Source organism: Juglans microcarpa x Juglans regia, chromosome 1D (genome assembly GCF_004785595.1).
Source record: "Juglans microcarpa x Juglans regia isolate MS1-56 chromosome 1D, Jm3101_v1.0, whole genome shotgun sequence".
Lineage (NCBI taxonomy): Eukaryota > Viridiplantae > Streptophyta > Magnoliopsida > Fagales > Juglandaceae > Juglans > Juglans microcarpa x Juglans regia.
The window spans coordinates 48,411,521-48,427,850 of record NC_054594.1 but is presented as its reverse complement, the minus strand read 5'-3'; the positions used below and the strand labels follow the sequence as shown (position 1 = coordinate 48,427,850).

The 16,330-nt window shown below is 35.3% G+C and overlaps 2 protein-coding genes across 3 annotated transcripts; one reads left to right on the top strand and one right to left on the bottom strand.

Moving 5' to 3' along the window:
• Positions 1-145: 145 nt before the first annotated feature.
• LOC121250058 (immediate early response 3-interacting protein 1-like) lies at positions 146-3,478 on the top strand. The gene is given in 4 exon segments (XM_041149020.1): positions 146-324; positions 1,851-1,960; positions 1,963-2,098; positions 3,068-3,478. Coding segments are annotated over 3 exon segments (390 nt in total). The 5' UTR covers positions 146-169; the 3' UTR covers positions 2,088-2,098; positions 3,068-3,478.
• A 271-nt stretch (positions 3,479-3,749) lies between these two features.
• Positions 3,750-7,663, bottom strand: LOC121244563 (proline transporter 1). 2 transcript variants are annotated; one of them, XM_041143026.1, is made up of 7 exons: positions 7,351-7,663; positions 6,491-6,715; positions 6,298-6,392; positions 5,692-5,881; positions 5,088-5,212; positions 4,545-4,760; positions 3,750-4,452 (listed from the first exon to the last, which is right to left on the bottom strand). In XM_041143026.1, the coding sequence occupies exons 1-7, from the start codon at positions 7,448-7,450 to the stop codon at positions 4,075-4,077; spliced, it is 1,329 nt and encodes a 442-aa protein (XP_040998960.1). In that variant the 5' UTR covers positions 7,451-7,663; the 3' UTR covers positions 3,750-4,074. The 2 variants fall into 2 exon arrangements, with proteins under 2 accessions (XP_040998960.1, XP_040999495.1); XM_041143561.1 differs by having other exon boundaries at positions 6,491-6,669.
• Between the last annotated feature and the right edge of the window lie 8,667 nt (positions 7,664-16,330).

Sequence of the window (16,330 nt, the reverse complement as noted above, 5' to 3'; positions counted from 1 at the left end):
TTTAATTGATTATTTTCAACATTTATTTAAAAAAATATGTAATCTAAATAATATCACATCATATATACAAAATAAATATACTTAATAATAACTTCTATTTATATTTATTCTTTTTTATATATATTTTATCTGAGGCCCTGTATAATGGTCGGAGCATCATGGATCGCTGATGCCCTTTTCCAGTATTTCCCGTTATTGTCACGTTCCGTGCACAAAGGACGGCACGTTCTTCCACTCCTCTTTTCGGGGAAGCCCCTGCTCCAGACTCCGACCTCGATCCTTCCCAAAGACAAAGTCTCTCCGGAGATCAGGTTCCACAATCAGGTCAGTGAGAACAAAGTTTTCTATTCTGCCCCTAATCCTACACATCACAGATTTACCTATCAATCTAACTTCATAAATTTCACAGATTTTAATACTTCTAAAATCATCTCCATAATTTTCTTAGGGTTTTTATTTGGGTTTTCTTGAGCAGCCACATTTGTGTCTCTCAAAATTGGGTTATTGTTGAAATCCTGTTGCCAGCTTATAGTTAGTTGTATGAGAGGATCTTACTTCCCGTTGGGTTGTTGTCTTCTTTCCGTGGTACCATGAAAATTTAGGTCCTTCTTGTTGTGGGGGACTCGAGTAGGATTTTAACAAGAAGAGTGAGAAGGTCGATACCCATTTTGGTTAAGGATCTGTATGGTGCTTGAAAAAAGTACATCTTTGGAACTGGTTTGCGAATCTTTAAATTGTTGCTTTTGCGGCAGAATACTGTATGCAATACGTAATCCGCAACTACTCGAAGTCATTGAAAGGGATTACATTTTTAAACCTTATAAGCTCTAATAAGATATGGATTAGTTTTTCTGATTGTTGAATGATGAACGGTCTGATTATAAACATGGATACACTTGTTTCCTTGAAATTGTTGAGAAACGCAACAAAAAAAAAGTTGGGTTTGTGGGTCATGTTAATATAATTCATAATTTTTTTTTCAGAAAAAACGAGGCTATACCCCAAGTTCATAAGTGAGTTTGGTTCTTACAGCACAAAAAAAAAACAAATACTTGAAGCTTAGGAAATTGAACCCAAACACTTAAGGTGCATTTGGATGTTGAGGTTATCTCAGATGATTTGAGATAATTTGTGAATGGTAGTGTTTTGTGGATTTCATTGAAATGTGTTTGAATGTAAATAGGTTGAAATATGTGTTTGAGTGTATGAAGTAGATTGAGATTTGTTTAATTTTTTTTGAAAGTTCAAAAAATAGTGGGTCTCATCAATGATTGGTTTAAGATGGGTTGAGCTCACTTTGGCAACCAAACAGAGCCTTACTCTTACCAAAATATTAAGTGTTTGTGTTTTACGGGTTAAATGTTCAAACTTGCTTATGAGTTATGACGTCTTCCATGACCAGTGAAGAAACGTGCTTAACTAGTGCCATGTGCATGACACCATGAAGAACACATGATTCTTTTTATCTCATATCAACAGCTTGTATATCGACTGATTCATGGGTGATGGGGCTGACAACTTGGCAGCTGTATTCAAACTGCTATATCACAATAACTCTTGGCTGAAGTTGCATTTTGCAACTTGGAAATCATCAATTTGTGTTTGTTTACCTATCAAAGAAAAAAGGAAAAGAAAATCTGCCTGTATTACTTATAAAGATGGTTTCGTCAAGTAATCATGCTAGCATTTGTTTCCATCTGTCATGTCTTTTCAATAGATGCAGAAAAGGTACTACTATGGCATGCCCTTCTTTAGTAGTTTTATGTAATGAAAAGGAGGGGGGAGTGGTGAAAAATGCCTACAAATTGAAGTACGACAAGGTTTTCCATGATAAATTCTTCATTGCACAGGAGAATGGGTTTATGGACATTATTGGAGGGATGTCTGCTTCTTGCTAATGCATTGGCAATATTAAATGAGGACCGCTTCCTGGCACCTCGTGGATGGAGCTTCTCAGAATTCTCAGGGGCAAGACAAAGTCATTTAAGGGGCAGCTTATTGGTCTTATCTATGCAACCCAGTACTTAAGAGTTCCTCTCATACTGCTAAATTTCATCTGCATTGTTGTGAAGTTGGTATCAGGATGATACCACACAAGGTAAGATATATTTTTTTAATTTAATTTGTATGACGAACAAATTTTCACTTTTGCATTTCTATTGAAGTAACTGGGTTATTTTACATTTCATGAAAACAGAGAGTTTGTCGGTTGTTACATTCATATAGGATGTAAATTATTTTCTGATTTTGAGAAATGATGTCTCTTTAAGAAGCAAAGCTGTATGAAATGATCTAGAAAATCCAAATCTTCCCCTTTCATATGGGTTGGTTCCATTTAAACCCTAATTTAACAGCCCAAAAAAGTTGAAGCCAGATATGAGCTTATACTGGAAAATGACTAGTCAATGTTACAACTAGAACCCCTTGGAATTCTTGATAAACTATAAAACTTTTTTCTTCCGGTCAATGTGGGATCCCATTCACCACCATTTTTCATACTAAAATCGGGATGTTACATCTAGTAACTGGTAGGATTTACAGTTTTTCTGCACAGCTTTGATTTTTTTAGCTTAGTTTTCCTTGTAAGACTATTCTAGTGAGCTTGAATGGTGTTTAAGACAAATGTAAGCAGGAAATGAAATTCCTTCAGTGTGAATTTGTAGCATCTACAGTAACAGAGCAAAAAAAAAAAAAAAAATGTTAAATGGCAACATCCATTTGTAAATCAGTAAGTGAATCTTGCTGCTCTACCCCCTTCCAAAAAAAGGGGCGAGAAATGAGAAAAAAAAAAAAAGACCCTCTCTCTCCAATATAATGAGAAAACACATCTTTTTTACTCTTCTTGGATAGGAAGGTTCTTTAACCATGGAAAAAGTAGCTCTTTCGAGTCTTTTTTATGTGATTTTGACCCCCATGTTTCTGCCCCCTTACTTTTGAGTTATGTTGTCGTCCTCTCACATGTATGCTAACATGCTTGCTTGATGGTGATAAAAATGTTGACCTCTTGTGATTTTCTCGTTCTGTGATGATTAGAGTATACCAATAATGGGCTTTATATTATGTTCAGTTAATGAGTGGTTGTGGATATCATAAAGCTTCAAGACTGATGGGACTCTGCAAAAGAAAGTTCTGTTTTAGGAAGGCTGAAGAATTTAACTGCTGCTTTTTCTTCTTCTTCTTCTTTTACTGTCGGTATGATCCTGTTATGCGATTTTCTGATAAGTCTGTTATATGATTAGCCATTGTAAGGTTGCATTTTTGCTTTGATGAGATATCTCGGTGGGGAAATGAGGATATTCTGAATCTGTTTTTTATAAAAATGGTTGAATGTTGCCGTTCTTGGAATTATGATTCAAACATATAGGTACTTGACTGTACGCTGTTTGTCAGCATGTAACTCTGAATGGAGCAGCACAACTCATGTCCTCTCCCTACAACTCATGAACAACTTCCTGATTATATGCAGTATTTATTTATTGTGATCATGCTGTCACCTTTATTGAAAAATAGCAAATACTGGAGGTTGAAGTACATTGTCAGCAGTGACTACTTCTGGAGGTAATTGAGCAATGGGTACGCCAGTTCCTCGTATGCAAAGTACACACACCTCGTTCGATCGAACTAAAAAAGCCTGGGTCAAAGTATGATAAAATTGGGCAATAATCATATTTGAAAACGGCAGGCTATTATATATATGCTGAAAGCCTCTATTCTAAAAGATAACAATACTCCTACTTGTACAGAGAGAGAAAAAACAAATACCCAACTTGTCACTCAGGAATTTTGCACGAACAGTTTGGAAAATTTTTAAAACAACAATAATATAAAAATCTATGCTATCTATTACACTTATCTCACTTCATCTTATTATACTGAGAGCACTTGCTATTAATCCTTGATTTTTTCCCTTAAAAAATTAAGAGTTGATTCAAAGATTATGAGCAATGTCACCAGGATCAAATATTAGTGAAATGAGAGTTTAATATATAGTTTTTTCTAAAAAAAAATGTGGGAAGAAGACTGACAAGAAGAGAGAGCCATCAATTTTTTTTTTTTAGGTAGAAGAGAAAGCCATCATATATCCGCAAAAACATGGTATGCTTTGGAATCTACGGCAATGAGCCTCAAGGCTGCAATTGCTGCTGCTACGGACATGGAGCCAAAGAAACAAACGTTGAGCCAATGCCAGAGCTTCTGTAATGAGTTGAGTTTGTTCTTCTTCGCCACTAGATACATGTGGTTTGCTAGGATAAACGTCAAAGGAAATGTGCTGATTGCCCCTGTGAGGCTCATGAAATCTCCGAGGAACGGCAAAAGAGCTGAAACCAGCGTGTTAATAGCTAGGTAGCCGCCTCTTACCGCAATTCTGAATGACAAGTTGCGAAATGACAATGCACTTCCTTTAATACCGTATTTGGTGTCCACATACTCGTACATTGGACTTGCAAATATCTACAAGCAGCAGAGGAAGCTAATGTTAGAGGTTAGTGCAACAGCAAGAAACAGAAGACAAGATTTTGGAGTGAGGAAACGAAGGCAAGTACATGCAAAGCAATGACTGTCTGCAGAAAGGCAGAAATATTGGCCATCGCCTTAACCCAAACCGGACCGGTGACATTGTTGAGCAAGTAAGAAGATGTAGAAGATCCATAAGCCCAGTATCCAACAAAAGTGACAAGATACATTGGTAAAACCCCCACTGTGAACTGGAAGTACAAAGCTTTTAACATGTTGTCAACAACAGGCTTCCTCACCGTTGCCTGTCAGAATTTTAAAAAAAAAAATGCAGAAAAAGAAGGTGAGTTTTGAAGAGAAATGCAGGAAAAAAACGTGGAAAGAGAGTTACAAATGACATGCCTATTCTTATCGTGGAATGCAAATTTTATTGTTTTTTAAAAGCAGCAAGCCGATTCAAAGAGTTCAGTTTTCCCTTAAAAGTATCAAAACTGCTGCCTTCATTATCCCATGACCAGGCACAGGAAGGCGGAAAGTTTCAAAAACTGTAAAACAGTAATCATTCATGCAGATGAGACAAAAGAGGATTCCCTCGCTCATTAAAAACTCAAGGCCATGTACTCCTAGCCTACCTGTATCTCTGGAAGCATTCCAGTATTGAATGCAAAAACAAGATTAGCAGCTGCCCCTATTGTTGTGAAGATTTTGCTTGTTGTTGTTCCTGGAATGCCATAATCCCTGGCTGGGGCTTTGATTCCTACAATAACGCAGAGAATATTGATGTAAACTCGACACTACAAGATTCTTAACTAGAAAATTTATTATTAGTTGCACTAGCACGGGTGAAAGGCACCAATCAAAATCACAAGAAAGAAATCACGAGCATTCTTTACAGGAGAAACTCTAGCTAATGATTACTATCAAGGACATTCAAGGGAATTGACTTAGTCAAGACTTCAAAACCATGTAGTTAAAGCACCCGCATCCCACTTCCTTGCACATTTAGAATGTCACCTCAGGTAACCACGGTTTTGCAAACCACCTGATCACTGATCAAGCAAGCTAATGCCCCAATTGGTCTCTAAGATGCCAGCCTAAGAACCTAGTCTTATGTCCTAGCATGTTAATAATTTGACATTTTACGTTCATGCAACACAAAGAACAGGGTTTATATCATTACATGAATATGTTCAAACGGTAAGCACAGTTCTGGAATAAAACACCAAGAGACCTTACCATCTTGAAGAGACAGCACAAATGCTATGATTATATAAACTAGGCTGAAGAATGTTGAAAATCCCAGCCAAATCCTTAGCGCTGATAAATGGGGTATACATATAGCAAACAAGGCACATACAAACCCAGCTATAACAATACAGTATGGGAGCTTCAAGGCATGGTCATCCCTGAAAAGTACATAGACAGCCTGCAATAGAAAATGCATAGACCAAAAGGTTGAGAAATAATTCAGGCAACTTTAACTACTGCATTTATTGACTTGATGCAGTTTACAGAGTAGAGTTCTTAACTGATAAAGCACACTTGTGCTTTGTCAAGTTGACATAACTTTAGCTAGTTCTTATTCAAATTGCTCAACGGTAACTGTCAGATGTAAAGCATGGTGTGAAATAGAATGAGGCACATATTATCAGGCTATGACAGAGTATTAGCTAACGTAAAAAGAGATCTTTTGCATATCTATTTTATGCACAATTCTGTCATAAAGGACGGAGAAGACAACCTTTTCCAGTTGCAAGAATAGTGAAGCACCAGCCAAAATGACATCTCGGAATATGAAAGGCAGTTAGAAAAGATAAGCCATTCTATTCTATTTGATCTTACCTTTAGGGCCGAACCGGCCAAAATGATAAACCCAGTGTTAATCATGAAAAGATTGACATATTGCAATCCCCATGTGAGAGAATAAGCTTTCCTACCTGCCATTTGAAAACCCCAAAAGATAAAGCTTACGAAATTATAAAACAGTAAGGAGTACAATTAATTCTCATCTGTTATTTTCCTTTTTTGCTCATACCGTATATATATCCCGCCAGATCTCTGTATCTGATATGCCTCCTCCCCCCAAATTCATGAAGATTGGCAATAAGAGTATTTGCATACAAAGATATAGCGGTGGCTGCTATCAAACCAACTACACCAAATATCCAACCCAAAGGCACCATGATAGTCCCAGAGTATCCCAGTACATAAGCACTGTTGATACCAGTCGTCAGAACGAAGCCCACTTGAAACCATGAATCTATACATAAAGGGGAAAAAAACAAAGCTAAATTGCGCTCAAAGAAAGATAAAAATTCAATATCATTAACTTATGGCAATTGAAATTCTTCATCCTTTAAAATTATCCATATTCAAGTCTTTTGGTGTTTACAAGGGATACAACTACAAGGGAGGGGGGTGGAAAAAAATCGAAAGAGTGCATGGAGGATTATGTTGGAGACTGCACTTTAAGAAATGTGGTTGGCAACTTTCAGTAGACTTTTGGTGTTTACGGTCGACATGGATGGTGATAGAAGATTATTGTGGGATGAATTGGCTGGATCAATTAGCTGGTGAACTAGACCATGGTACGTCAGGGTGATTTTAATGTTTTTCGATTTCCGATTGAGAGATCAAGTGTTTACCTGCAAATCATTCTGGCAATCAAAACACACAAAACGAGAAAAACCATTCCATTGAAGACGGAAAATATAGAAGTATCCAATAAAGAATATGTATAAACGAATATATGCCGCACCAAACCAATCCTCCTCTGCTCCAAATGAAAACCACAAACTATTTATCCCACCCTCCCAGAATAAAAGCAATTTCACGACCCAGATACGATTTTTAACCAACAAGGAAATGGGAGAGAAAGAAAGACAATTACGAAACCTTTGCTAATCTGGTGAGCGGTTTCTGGGATGTCCACGGACAACGGGTCCTCCTCGTGCATTTTCTGAGGACGAGAATCTTCGTCGCTGCATTCCATCATAAGCACCTGGGTTGGTCCTCCTATCAGTGCTGCGCTCTCTTCCTCCTCCGCCTCAACTATGCAGGTCACAGCCAGCTTGAATTATCAGACGCTCTCTTTCCTTATTTTTATATAGTCCTAAAAGGAGCCAAGAATAAAGCAACTTCCCCAGATTTATTTACTGCCGACGAATCCCAGAACGAGCATACATTCTATGAAACAAAATGAATCCACTTCTATGTTTGCGACTCGTGCGGGGGGGGTTTCCTACTTGTACACAACACCTTACATAATATATAATATTGTACAATAATGTTATAAAATAAAGATATTTATGATATTATAAAATGATGTTATAATATATTTTTATAAAATAATATTATTTTTATAAAATATTTTATAAAAATATTCTTTATTTAAAATATAATTATATAAAATATTATATATAAATCATTTTCCTTCCTTCTTCGCTACTTTTATCCTGTCGTCGGTGCGAATCCCTCCCCCATCTTGGTTGTACTTAGGAATCTAGGATTTTTTTTTTTTTTTTTTTTTTTTGAAAATAACAAGAAGTGGTGGCGGCGCCACTTAACAGATAAAGGCACAGAGGCGGTCCATTGGGCCTGAGGAAGTGAGGAGTAAAGTCTTTAGGTTTGGAAAAGATATGAGAATTTTTAATTTTAGATAAAAATTTAAAATATTATTATTATTATTTTCATATTTAAAAAAATTCAATCAAAATTTTAAAAAAATAATTATTTATTATATTATATATGATAATTTAAAAAAATTATAATGATAAAATAAGATATCTCATCTTGTTTTTGCCAAAAAAAACCTCTTCAAAATCGTCATAATGAATGAATACTCACATTTTTTTCAACTTAAAACTATGTATTCTTTTGATGAAATGAAAAAAATAACTTTTATCATTTTATTCGTTTACTTGTTTTTTAGATGTTCTAAAAAATAGAGAAGTTTTAAGTTTGGAAAAAGCTACGGATTTCGCTTGGAGTTTCATTTTTTTATTTTATTTAGTGATTAAAAAAGTATTGTTTAATAATATTGTGAATTTTTTTCTTTTTATAAAAATATTTAAAGTGTTAAAAAAATGATGTGAAAAAAAAAACTTAAAATAGACTAACGGGAGCTCCCAACAATGAGTGTAGACCCACCCTTTAAGTTTTATTGAACAAAGAGACGTTTTAATTCTGAAAAATTCTACTTGTAAAGGGGTTTCTCCCTCCTATTGGTCTGCAAGCCCATGAGGGATCACTGGGTAGTGAGTGAATAAGCTCGGTAAAGCCCAACGATCTTCTTCTAAAAGGAGTCAGTGAGTTTCTACAGAGTATTCGGCTCATGAGCAAAACCTGCCCATGAAGCAACCCACGCGTGGGGAAAGCGAACAATTGAGGCAGACTAGACTTGTCGCCCTAACACCTCCATGATGACACCTAACGCTTGGAAACTTGTGCTGCGCAAGCAAGTAGGCAGGAAATATAAGGAACTCTTAATCTCCTGACAGCAGATATGGAGGGGTTTAACAAGGAACGCTTGTAGGGTAAAATGAGTCAAGGAGCTATGCCGTATTAATGGTGCCACTCTGCGGACTTGACACCTCCCTAAAAGTTACGCCGCATTAAAGGATTCTAACTAAGCAAGCAATTGAAGTGACATGGACTTCTCGAAGCCAGGTATGAGCTTTCTCACCCAGAAACCTAGTATAAAAGTCGACTCTTAGATTCGAATAACTCTCTCTGATTCCTCTAAACTTACACACAAATTACTAAGAATATATATTGAGTTAAGTATCGAAAACTCACCAGCTTCCACCAAGACCCCCCACTCTTTGTGTTTTATGAAGTGTGCAAGTGAAAGACCCAAGACCCAAGTTGCTGGAACCCTGCCCAAAGGTATACGAAACACGATGTTAATACTACTCATCAGTTTCACATTATATACCACATATAATTTTTGATATATTATTAGTAATATTATTTGAATTTTATTTCTTAATTAGATCTTTAATATACTTTTTTCTAAAGAGTCCTTATTTAGTGTGCTGTGGAGGTTAGATAATTGCTAAGCTGCCCGTTACCATAAAAGCTTTCGTGCTATATTATGACTATCTACCATTTTAATTTTCATTAATCTTTTAATCCAGTACATAATAAAAACAAGATATGATAGATCAAGCCAAAAATAAATATGAAAAATCATCACCGAAAAAATCGATGACATGCATATAATCTGGATTTGATAGATTTTGCAGGGATGGGTTGCCTATATATATGCCTTTGTATGTTTGCGAGTAAATGTGGAGGTGGACAGGGAAATGTTTATTTATTTATTATTTACTGCAAGTGTTGGTGGTCAATTCACATCAATCTATATTATATCTTTCAACCTTGCACTAGTCAATTGATAATAGAAAGAATTTATTGAATCGGATCATATTTAAAGTTGTGAATGTTGAGATGAGTTGAATTGAATTATAAATAATAATATTTTATAAATTTTATTAAAATACTTTTTATTTAAATTAGAACAAGTTATAAAAAATTAAAAAGATATTAAATCATATAAATAATCGATTTGAAATGAATGGAGGTAAGTTGAATTTGGTTAAATAAGGAAACATAGCATAAGCTCGTTGAATGATCTGCAGTGATCGAACTTTTAAGTGGGACGGGTCACGGAATCCCTTTCTTTATCATTTATATATTTTTAGTTAAAAAGAAAAGAAAGATGATAATAATAGTAAAAGTAGGAGAGTTTGTTGTAGTTGCTTTTGATGCTAAGCGAGGTTTCATCAAATACATCAATAAAACGTGCTCTCTACAATCAATCTCTTGTTAGGATAACATGCTGTTTCTGAACTTTAGATTTATTTTATATATAGTTTTAAGATATATACATTTTTTATACTTCTGAAAAAAAAAATCGAATTCATTATCAAAAAATAAATTTTTTAATATAATTATTCAAAATAATAACACGAATAAAAATCTTAAATCAAGTATTATCGATCCAATTATTTCATGTATAATACAAAGCGAAATCCTTTCTTAAAAAACCACAACAGGAATTCTTATTAAAATGGCATTTGCAAGTACAAAGACATTATATACTATTACAAGGATATATAATGATAGACTTACTACTTTTTATGTTATGAACCTATTAGGTAGAACTCATCATTGAAAACTAGCTTACAAGGGAATGGTGTTTAGGAGTTTATAAACCATCAACCAATCTCATACTTTGTTGATGTGGGATCGTAACAATCACCACGCTCTGTAGCCGACGTCCACAGCGGTCCCGAAGCTCATACAGGTTGGCTATGTGCTAGGACTTTTTCTAGTTCTGGACGAACACTGCCATGCCGGCATCACTCCCGTGCCGCACGATTGCAACCGTCACAACATGACCTTAAACGTGGGGTGACTCTGATACCATTATTATGAACTCATTAGGCAGAACTTACACTTGAAAACTAACTTACAATAAAAGGGTGCCTAGGGGTTTATAAATTATCAACTAATTCCATACTTAGTTGATGTGAGATCGTAACATCCTACCATCTATTTATTATTCCTTTTATTTTTTTTAATTTTTTTAATTAATAGTTAAGGAAGTGACTATTAGTTAATTTGTATATTTTTTATTTTTTTCTTAATAATTAATGATGTTAAAAAGATACTAAAAAAATAATAAAAAATAATTTTTTATAACAAAATAAAAATTTTAAATATACTATAAAGTAGCAAAAAAGTAATAGGAGGTTGGAGGATAATAAGCCTATCATGGTTCATTATATACAGCTATAATACCAGAAATCCAACGGTTTTTTTAATAAATTAGAGATTAGTGGCAACTTTATGTTTTTTTAACGTGCTGGCATTATTGGTTATAGTTATTTCTAATTATTATTCTGTCTCCGGAGTCCCGGACGCATTCCACCCACACTTGGTGGTATCGAAAGCTGCTTTATTTTTCAGCTTTTAGTTCTATTTTTCAGTGGTGGGAAAGATTCTTTGCTGATAACCCAAAAAAGTTCAAACATAGAAACAAAAAACGTGGGGTTGGAAAGATGGAACTTGATTATATAAATTTCAATATTATATATTTATTTCTTCATTGTGTTTTTGTCGTTCTTTATCTTGATTTGTCGTTTTCAATCAGGTAAGATTTAGATAGTAAAATGAGATGTGATGATTTTAGATAAAAATTAAAAGTTAAATAAAATATTATTAAAATATTTTTTTTAATATTATTATTATTTTAAAATTTAAAAAAGTTGAATTATTTATATATTTTATGTATAAATTTATAAAAGTTATAACGATAAGATGAGATAGATTGAAATGATTTTGATATCCAAACCTAGACAAGTGATATTTTTATTTTAAGCGATCAATTTATAAAATTACTTAAATGGCGTGATCTTATAAATTAATAAAATAAAATAATAACAATACATGTATATATTTTGAGTTATTCTATTTTTAAATTTGATGTGTATAATATATTATATACATTACTTAGATAAGATTTGAGTTACAAGATTTAAATTTTTAAATTTAATTTTTAAATTATATTATATATATATGATATAGATTTCTTATAATCTTTTTTAAACTGATGGGTTCATTTGACACACTAGCTCACCTTTACCTCCAACTTTATCTCCACCACTTGACCCTATGTTTCTTTCTCTTCCCCCATAATTTTTGAAAAGCGAGGACGAGGCATCAAATACCAGCAGTCCAGCAGCCAACACAAAAGCCTCTGATTTCATCATGGGTAACAAGGGCGCGTAGTGGTCACCGGAAGACTTATTGGCTTCTTAAGTATATTTAAATATTTAAAAAAAAATATATTAATATACTTAAAATTATTTTTTTAATCATTAAATAAAAAAAAATTAACCAACGGTCAACTTAAACGGTCAAACGAGAGAGATAAAATATCTTTTCTCTATTTAAAAAGCCGTACTATATGCACCGACCCAAACTTGGAAACGGAAACACTGAAGGCCAATAAAAGTTACTGTTCAGTGTTTGTCTTATCTGGACTCTTCACCCAAGCATTTTCATATAAAAATAAAAATAAATAAATAAATAACAATGCACAGGCTGTCCGCCCGGGACTTCATCTCCACTCCAGAGCTGCCGGTGCAGCCCAAGCGTATCCAACTAGAAAGCGGTACCAAGAAATGAGGGTACACGTAGGCCCGGGTTAATTTGTAGAGGGCCCAAAGATGATATATGAACCCAATAAACCTCTTGCTCAAGTAAATTCATCACAAACCCAACTAGGTCATCAGGGCCCAAAAAAAAAAAAAAAGACAAACAAACAAAATGAGTAACTCCTCAAAATATTTTACCTCAAATAGATGGCTGATTTTACTAAACTATGAGATTTGAAGACGACTATTAAGATTCCTAATAAAGTAACATGGTTTCTTAAACCAATGTGTGTATTGATCGTCTAGAAGTTTAGAATCCCGAGACTCTTCCAATAAAAAGGAGAAAAAAAAAATATAAAATTGAGTTAGTCTAAGGGTGCGGCTAGGAGTCGGATGGGTGTCAAACTTCATTTTACACCCATTAATAATAATAAGACACGTAGTAAGTCTATCAAAACTAAATATGGAGCTGCATGTAATGAATCTGTTGCCCCCCTCCCCCTCACACCCAAAACCCAATCTTCACTCTGCTGTCCCCATACACCCATCATCGTCCCATGCACCCCAACCCCCAAACCTCCCCCCCCCCTCCCCCCCATTTGACGTCAACAAAAACTAAACTCATTTCTCCATTTTACCTAAAATGAAATCCAAACACTCCAAAAAATACACTATCTTTTGGGTATTAGAAATAAGAAAAAATAGAATTGCAGACTGCAAAAGAACTTGTCCAAAGTCGATAATCTACATTTCCACCCTTTCTCCAACCGCAATGAAAAAAAAGCACCAAAAGTCACCGGCTAAATCAAAACCCAGGTATGAAAAAGAAATTCACAAAAATTAGAGATGGAGAGGAAGAGAAATAGTTGGGTTTGAAAGGAGAAAGCTCATGTTTTCAGTTCTATTGTGAAAGGCATGTCGATGAGGAGAGAGACGGTAAAACAAGAAAGAATGTGATATTCTTTTATTTTGAAATAAAGTTAGCATTTTCTTTTGTAATTTGGAAACACTTGCATCCTAGGTGTTACCATCTCACTTCATCGGAACAGTTTGGCCTAAACTTCGATATTTTAGTGACTTGTACATTTTGGCTAGTAAAACCATCTTGACGGAGACGAAGATGGGTTCGAATCCCTTGAAGAAATATGGGATTTGTCGAGAGAGACGGAGATGAAGATGGGTTTAAATCTCTTGAAGGAAGATGAGATCTGTTGAGAGAGAGGGAGACAGAGGTTTGATGCGTCGAGGGAAAGCTTTGGGGGAGAAGAGAGAAAAGAGAAGATGGAAGAGAAGGGAGAGGGGAGAATGGACTTGCACCCATCGTAAGTCCAATGAACTGCTACGTGTTGCTATTTTAGTGGAGGGTGTAAAAAGAGAAATGACACCCCGATCGGTTTGAAACTTTTTCCTTAGTCTAATCATTTTATGAATGTTAACCTCCCTAATGAAAATAATTAACAGTCTAACGTAACCTCTTTCAATAAAAGTTTTAGCTTCGTTCTTGATGCTGGACAAAATTAAGATTAATTATGGCAGCTAGTTTCAACAGATAATCAAAGTAGAGAAGACGAGATTCACCCAAAACACAGAGAAAATAACTTTGTTTTCACTTTTCGATGGAAAATTATTAAAATTTAAGAATTGTCCAACCAACCCATAAGCCGGGATGAAATAACTGTAAAGCCGAAAATATCATAATTTTATCAAAAATAGCAAAATTTCAATAAACACACCAAAAATGAATACGTAATTAAAGGTGTAACTGGCCAAAATCGGGTTCAAAATCACTTTCTAACCGAGAAACAAAAATATTACCATAAAAGGTAAAAAAAAAAATCTAAAATTGGGGATTTGAAGGGGGAAAATAGCTAATTTTGGACTTGAAAACCAAGCACACTAAGTGTAGTTCAGTGATCACGGCGTGTGCGCCGAAAAAGGCTTTTTGAATTGAGGTCATATGCGTGAATCCGATACCCGTAGTCAAAGTTATGATCAAAATATCGATACGTACTCAAAACTGCTCCAAATCAAGAAAAATCATTGTTTCCTATTTTACTTGTGCTGATCTATCATCTCGAAATAGTTCAATGTCATCAACATGCAATTTGATAGTTCAGCATCATTTGACTCGGATCTCCCTCCATCAATTCCTGCTAAATCAATTTATACAAAAGTAAGTTAATGCCATCACTAGGTGAAAACTCGACCGCGACACCGAACATGATGTCTCATCTCATGCAATCTAACGGGCATGGAGTACTATATGTTGTATGGCTAAGCTCGATACGAAAGTGGTTGCCGAGTAGACAAGACCTTGTGTCTGATATCTGCCGCAAGCAAAGTGTGCATACAAGGCATCTGGCTCCACGTTTTACAGGTTGACAAATCATTTCCAACAACAGACTATTGGAACTATGTCACGATTTTTCAATGCTAGCTCTTGGATCGCAAAGACCTTGGAGACGAGATTTTGATTCCAATGACATTATCTGATCATGTTTTGGTGGGTTATAAACGTCTGCTGTATAAAAGGCGAGATTTGATTTATTTTTTTCCCATTTTTGTTTATAGCAAATATATTGTTTGCTTACATGAGCAGGTCACCTTTATAGCAAATATATCTCACTGTGAAAACGGGGCTAAGAAAAAGGCATGCGAAAGTAAACTTTCTAGTATTCCACCCACCATTTTCACCCACTAATGACTAACCTCAACAACTTCGCGAAACTTTCGCACGCCACGTCTAATCCCCAGTACACTTGCGTTGCCACCTTAATGCCATCATCATTGCCAACCCACTGCATGGTGCTACTGCAGCCAGCTCGAATGTTTTCATCGACTGTATCTGTTGGTTTCTATCCTGAATAGTTTCGTAGGTGTATATATAGCAGTTCCTCGAAGATATTAAGCCACCCGGCATAATATAATGTAATTGCAGTAGCAGTCCGTCCCATTTTCAAAACCGATGCCACTGCAACACAACTTTGTATGCTACTGCTGTACTAGTACCGAACCGTACGTAGCGCAGTGACCTCAACTTAGCATCACAAATTAACCAACCCACGCCGATGATACGTCAAATAAACATCACTGTTCCATGGCGTATCATGGGTTCAACTGCATGCCACTTTCATGTACATGTTGGATCCCTGTCTTGTGTGTCCTCATAGATCATCAGTACGTTTGTACAATGTTGCTAGACATATTAATTAAGGTACATATATAAGTAGTTAACCCATCACAAACCTGCATATATATAATATAGTTTGAATTAAAATAAAACAAAAACTAATTAAGCACCAAAGAAAATTAATATGATTAAACCAGAACATTGGGATCACATAAATATATGGAAAAGTTTCGAATTTCTAGAAACTATGAAGCTCATCTGAATCTCGGGTGATCTTACAGACATAATCATGGTAGGTGGGGCTGTATTAACACTGAGTCTCTGACCGTGGGCGTGACCGGAGTTGCTCCCACGTAATCCTCATCATTTCCCTTAAAGAAGGTAGATTTGGTAGCTAAGTTGGTCAAAATACACTATAATGGTGCAGAGTACCCTATGTGGATTGTGTTCCACCTTCGGAAAAAAACTTGAAGACCGTACGTCTCTTTCCCTTTGACAAAACGATGCACAATAAGAACTTTGGGATCCTTGTTACACCAACTTCCCAACATTTTGGCTGGCCCAGCCTGTATCTAGTTGA